Source organism: Antennarius striatus, chromosome 1, assembly GCF_040054535.1.
Source record: "Antennarius striatus isolate MH-2024 chromosome 1, ASM4005453v1, whole genome shotgun sequence".
Lineage (NCBI taxonomy): Eukaryota > Metazoa > Chordata > Actinopteri > Lophiiformes > Antennariidae > Antennarius > Antennarius striatus.
In genome coordinates, this window is record NC_090776.1 from 23,238,856 (window position 1) to 23,244,869 (window position 6,014).

At 40.4% G+C, this 6,014-nt stretch overlaps 1 protein-coding gene across 1 annotated transcript; it reads left to right on the plus strand.

The window, feature by feature from the left end:
• The first annotated feature begins 910 nt into the window (after positions 1-910).
• On the plus strand, positions 911-5,235 carry ccnb2 (cyclin B2). Its single transcript, XM_068313997.1, has 8 exons — positions 911-1,174; positions 1,358-1,468; positions 2,421-2,699; positions 2,771-2,929; positions 3,003-3,239; positions 3,987-4,127; positions 4,216-4,326; positions 4,408-5,235. Exons 1-8 carry the CDS (start codon positions 1,148-1,150, stop codon positions 4,513-4,515), a joined length of 1,173 nt encoding a protein of 390 aa, XP_068170098.1. The 5' UTR covers positions 911-1,147; the 3' UTR covers positions 4,516-5,235.
• The last annotated feature ends 779 nt before the right edge of the window (positions 5,236-6,014 follow it).

Consider the following 6,014-nt stretch of genomic DNA (forward strand, 5'->3'; position numbering starts at 1 on the left):
TTATCGGGATCCAGAATATTTTGAAAGGATTCTTTACTATTAGTAGATTGAAGAAACTAGATTTTTTATTTCAATTTAAGATTTTATCATTTAACTCCATGGTTGATACCAACGTTGGACCAAAATAGTCTAAAATTTAGCGTACGGTCTGATCTGGTTAGTCCCTACTTGGTGAACTATAATGTTTAAGTTCATAGGGTTCATGGCTTTTTCATGAAATTCTTGATGTGTGATAAATAATAATGCAGAACTGAATGAAGATACTTCCAGCTGAAACTGCAGGTTCAAGTAGGGAACTTAATTATTCATAAATTACTGGATCCAGCATGGAAGCAGTGTTTGTGAAATACAGTTTTTGTTGACATTACAGGACACTGATTTCTGGCCACATTTGGAAAAACAGCTTTTTCAAGGCTATGTGCACATGGGATCTTGATCTTTTTAAATTAGATTTTAGTCACTTTCAGATTTAGTCCTGCATGAGGTACATATTTGATTTGTGGCCCCAAGTGACATTAATAAAACCTTTCCATTGTAATTTAAGCCCCCAATACATTTTCTCATTAGGGAAATAACTTTCCAATATTGTAAAGCCACAAAATATCCCACAGTTTTATTTCAGAATTCTTGCAAGATTTTTAGTGCAAACATGAGTAAGTTCTAGTTACATTTTCATAGAGATTATAAATGAATTATTATAAATTGCTATTAGACACTCAGGTATATCTAAAAAAAGAATTTTGTATCTTTCCATGTATGACCTGGTCTCTCTATGAAAGAGAGAACCCACAATTTAACAAATTATTAATTTATAAATTCTGAGAAGTTTATGAAAAAGTTTTTTCATGCTTTCATGACCGTGAACAATACTATATTGTGAATTTAGTGTTTTCCAAATGCCTTTGACCTATTTTTGATATGGACTGTTTATTATCAACCAATCAGGAGCCACTTTCCAAACCTGGAACCAATCAGATTTATCGGAGCGCTATTTGAAAGCAGTCCGTGTCCCTGCTGTGTACGTCGGTGTTAAACGTGTGCGGAGGCCGTGGGTAAATTGAGCCAATTGTTGTCGAAAAATCGTCACAGTATCTTTTATCGTTTCTATTTTTTTTCGAGCAACTGTTCGGTCTCGTTGGCGTTGAAGATGTCGGCTGTTGATATTCGTCCTGCGGTGAGTAAAACATTTCTCTTACTGTAGTTAGCTACTCTTTCTAGCATCTTTAGCTAACGTGTCCTGCTCCCTGCTCGGCTTTCGGTTCGTTGGGTTTTTTTTTGTTGTTGTTGTCATTTTGTGTTCCAGAACCGAAGTTATTTTACTACTACTGAAATTTTTCCCCCTGTATCTTTATGACAGCTCCCAGCTGCAGAAAACCCAGTAAAGATGACCAAAAGCACGGCAGCAGGGCAGAGGAGAGCTGTGTTCGGAGAGCTGACCAACGTTTCTGCAGCGGTAGTTCACCCGAAGGTAAAGTCAAGACGGCATTAAACAGCTTTTGAGTTTTATCTCTTGATAAACCTGGAATCAAGTTACAAAATATGGAATCACGTTGAAGGCTGCGGCAGATTCATGCTGCTGTTGTTTCCTTTGTGTTCTTACCATAATCTAGTAATAAAAGCATGTTGCGTCCTGATGCTGCTTTTACTTTAGATGGATGAATGTAGTTACTGGAGTAGATCTCTTGAAGTGGCACACTTGAATTCCCTTGATTGATTTGATTACTAGAATTCAATGTTTGAGATGATTTTAATTCCGATAAAATGTTTCAACATCCCTATCATTAATGGTGACCGTAAGGAGTGATGGTTTGGTTCCCAAGTGGATGGTGTGACTCTTTTGCGGAATCCAAAGACAATTGCATTGAAACAAACTTGGATACAAGTATTATTCTTTGTTTACGTGTAGGTCTGTTGTAACTGACCACAAATATTCCACGTATGAACTCTTAAAAGCAAAGGTTTTGTTTTTCCTGGTAGTTCAGAAATTATTGTCATCACTCTGTCTGGATACATGAAATGTTTGTGCTGACACAATGGTGAGACTTGCTGTTTCTGATGGATATTTCACAAAGTTAAGATGACTGATCTCAGCTGGTTTTACCATTTAAAGAGAGACTATCACATGAGATATCTATATAATATATAAATTACTCCAAAAAGGTACATTTGGAATATATATATATATTATATATGAAATACACACACACACACACTCCAAATGTACCTATTTGGAGTGTGAAAAGGAATTGCTCCCAGTATTTTAACTGAAGAGATGAAAGAATACTTGCAGCCACCAAAATCTAATTGTTTGGATATTTTACTTTCATAATATCTCGTCAACAAGTTAAAATCTGAATATAGGAATATACTGAGAATTTAATTCCCTTTTCTGACTGAAACACCGCCCGTCTCTTCCTCAGACGACGCGATCCAAAGCATCGGCCAACCCATCCTGTGCCCAGAAAGCTTTAAGTTCTCAGGTGGTGTGTCCAGTAGTCCAGTTCCAAGCAGCTTCAGAGCCTCTCCCCCCCGTATCGGAGGATCCGGCTGACGTCTCCATGAGGGAGGAGCAGGAGCTGTGCCAGGCTTTTTCTGAGGTGCTGCTCTCTGTGGAAGATGTTGATGAGCAGGATGCAGAGCTGCCACAGCTCTGCTCACAATATGTCAAAGACATTTACAGCTATCTGCACGTTCTAGAGGTACGTTTATTCCCTTGATCCTTCAGGCTCTTACGGATTCATTTGGAATTCATCAACATCTGTTCCCACAGAAGCAACAGGCTGTACGAGCAAACTACATGCAGGGCTATGAAATCACTGAACGCATGCGAGCTCTTCTCATTGACTGGCTGGTCCAGGTTCACTCCAGGTTCCAGCTGCTACAGGAGACTCTGTACCTTACAGTTGCCATCCTGGACCGATTTCTCCAGGTGAGAACAATCTGGAATGTTTTTTTGTTTGTTTTTTGTGAGCTGTGTGTGACCCTTCCTGGCTTTGCTGCAGGTCCAGCCGGTTTCTCGAAGAAAGCTGCAGCTTGTTGGTGTTACGGCGATGTTGGTGGCCTGTAAATATGAGGAGATGTATGCCCCAGAGGTTGGAGACTTTGCCTACATTACAGACAACGCATTTACAAAGTCTCAGATTCTGGAGATGGAACAGGTGGTTTTGAGGAGCCTGAAGTTTCAGCTTGGGCGTCCTCTTCCATTACACTTCCTCAGACGGGCTTCCAAAGTGGCCAAAGTGAGTACATGACTGCAGTAAAACGGAAGAACTCGACAATGTCTGGTGTGTCAGATTTTCTCCGCTTTTACTAGACACCGGTACACTGAAGTAACCAGCCTCCATGTTCGTCGTTGTTGTCGCTGCCACTGTCACAATTACATGACCTCACACCTTACACGCGCTGAACGATGCCTCCGTTCCGACGTTGTTGCTACAGCAACCTGTCAGATTGGTCAACAATGTGGCCCAGTCTGAACAGAGCAAGATCGCATTTGGTCACTTGCTAAAGTGTGGACGGTCAGCCCTAAAAATCGGTTGTGGAAGGAAATCTGATTGGTATCTGATTCACCTGCAGTTTGAACGCAGCCTAATAGCGTTGGTTTATATACTGTTCTTGGAACTACGTATATAATCCAACGCTATTACCGTGAGTAGTAGCAATGTGGGATGATGCATTAGATGTTAAATGTACATAATCCGGACATAATACACTTTCCAGAATTTTTTTTCTTCACCCTTTTATCAGTTTGCAAATGGTGTACACATGCAACAGATTTTCAGATTTCTTTTTTTTTTTTTTGGCTGGAGAGAATCTCAATAAGGTGTATATTTGACCTCATTTGACCCTGCATAGCACCACCACCATTCTGTTCTTATTAGGAAAGTCAGGCACAGGCTTTATAAAGGGAGTGAGGGCTTTGCTTTCACCAGAGGCAATCTGTAAATCTGTCTAGTTGTCTTTGTGGATTGATGTTTTTGTCTTAGTCTGACGTAGAGAGACACACGCTGGCCAAGTATCTGATGGAGCTGACCCTCATCGACTACAACATGGTGCACTATCAGCCTTCTGAGATCGCCGCTGCCTCCCTTTGTCTCTCCCAGCAGCTGCTTGAAGGCCTGCCGTGGGTGAGTTCTCTGGGAGTGAAGCAGTCGCTACCAACGGTTGTAGTTCTCTGCTTTAAGCGACTTTGTTTAATCGGGCTGTTTTCTTCAGTCCTCCACACAGCAACACTACTCGACGTACGACGAGGCCCATCTGAAGCCAATCATGCAGCACATCGCCAAGAATGTTGTGATGGTGAATGAAGGGAAAACAAAGTTCTTGGTGAGTTTGGACGACAGTGAGCAGGATGACTGAGTGATTATGGGTAAGAACAAAATTAAAGTAATGCTCTGTCCCCTTCAGGCCGTGAAGAACAAGTATTCAAGCAGCAAGCTGATGAAGATCAGCCTCATCCCTCAGCTCAAGTCAACCCTCGTCAAAAACATGGCCGCCTCCCTGCTCAGTTCATAAGAGGGCTTTTTGTCGCTAGACATTTTTCTTGCACATTGTTTGAAATATTGATTGACATTTGATAGCAGTTTTAATAGAGATCATTAAAATGTTTTTTTTAGTGATCTGTGGTTTATTCAGAAATCTGCAATTTTCTAATCAGTGATTTCTTGACATTTGTGTGGTAGATTTGCACTTTAATATTCAGCAGCCCGTTTGACCCTGAGCTGCTGTAAAAATTGTTGATTTTTTTGTATTTTAAACTGGTCTCAACAGCAGTTCCACTAGATGATTGTGCTTTTAGAACACTTTTTTTTTCTCCCTCGTGTTGTGAGAGGATAATGTTTTTAGATGGGACTCATGCAGACTTTTACTTTCCACTATAATGTTCTCTGTTGGATGCAAGTGCCTTATTTGTGCTTTCCTGCATTTATCATCTTCTCTCAACCAAATGTACAAGTTCATTTCATGACTTATTCTTTGGTAGTTTTTCTTATCTTGTAAATAGTTTGAACTTTCATTTTTAATTATTTTAGGGTGACTTCCCAAGACTGATCATCTTTATTGTAAAACAACACCCACCAAAGTATCACCAAAGGGATGGTAAATGTTCTATAGCATTGTGGGTGATGTCGTTCTTTGCTTTGTGATTTTTGTTTTCATGTTTCTATTGAGAAATCTTACACATGCTGTTGTGTCATGTCTCATGGGATTCAGTGTTATGATCTGTGGTTTAGATTAAATTGTATCTTGTTCAAAAAGTCTTCATGTCTTGATTTTTGTTGACCAGTTGTACCTCCTCCCTAATTTATCCCAGAACCTCTGTTCTGCAAATGAACAGTCAATAGAATATTGTCTTTGTAGAAGTCCAAGACGAGCACATGTACAATACTTGGCTTTGTAAAATTCACTTACTCTATTTTGAGCAACCATCTGAGTAACTCTGTACATCTGATGCTTTTTCTTTAAAATGAGGCCACTGGGCTGTGATGTAATTCAACTGAGAAAAGGAATCCTGCTTGTGACTGGAGGCTGATGGAGCACGTCTGTCTCTTCCATTGTTTAACTCTTGACAATCAGTCTGCTCGCTCTGATTGAATCTGAACTGTCGCAACAGAGCAGCAGATTTAAGCCACTTCACGTGGTCCCTCTGCAGATCTATGGAGGGGCATTGTACTCAGACTGACTTCATCCACCCCCCCACCCCCCCGCCTGACTCACAGGTCTGTCCACAGGGAACAGAACTAACACCACCGCTGTTGGCACCATAGCTCCATCATGTCTTTACCCCCACCTAAGTCATTATTTTGACAAATTTTCTGATTATTTTAATAGTTTGTAATTCTCAGACATTTTCTCATAGTTTTGAAAACATTTCTCAGCTCTACTCTTCTGGCTTCAACTCCAGGATTACAGCAAATCCATTACTGTGAAAACCTTTCTCGTGATTTCTGAGTATTGTGTTACTTTTGACACGAACACACAGACCTCTGACGTGTACAGCTCGTGTTCCTTTGATC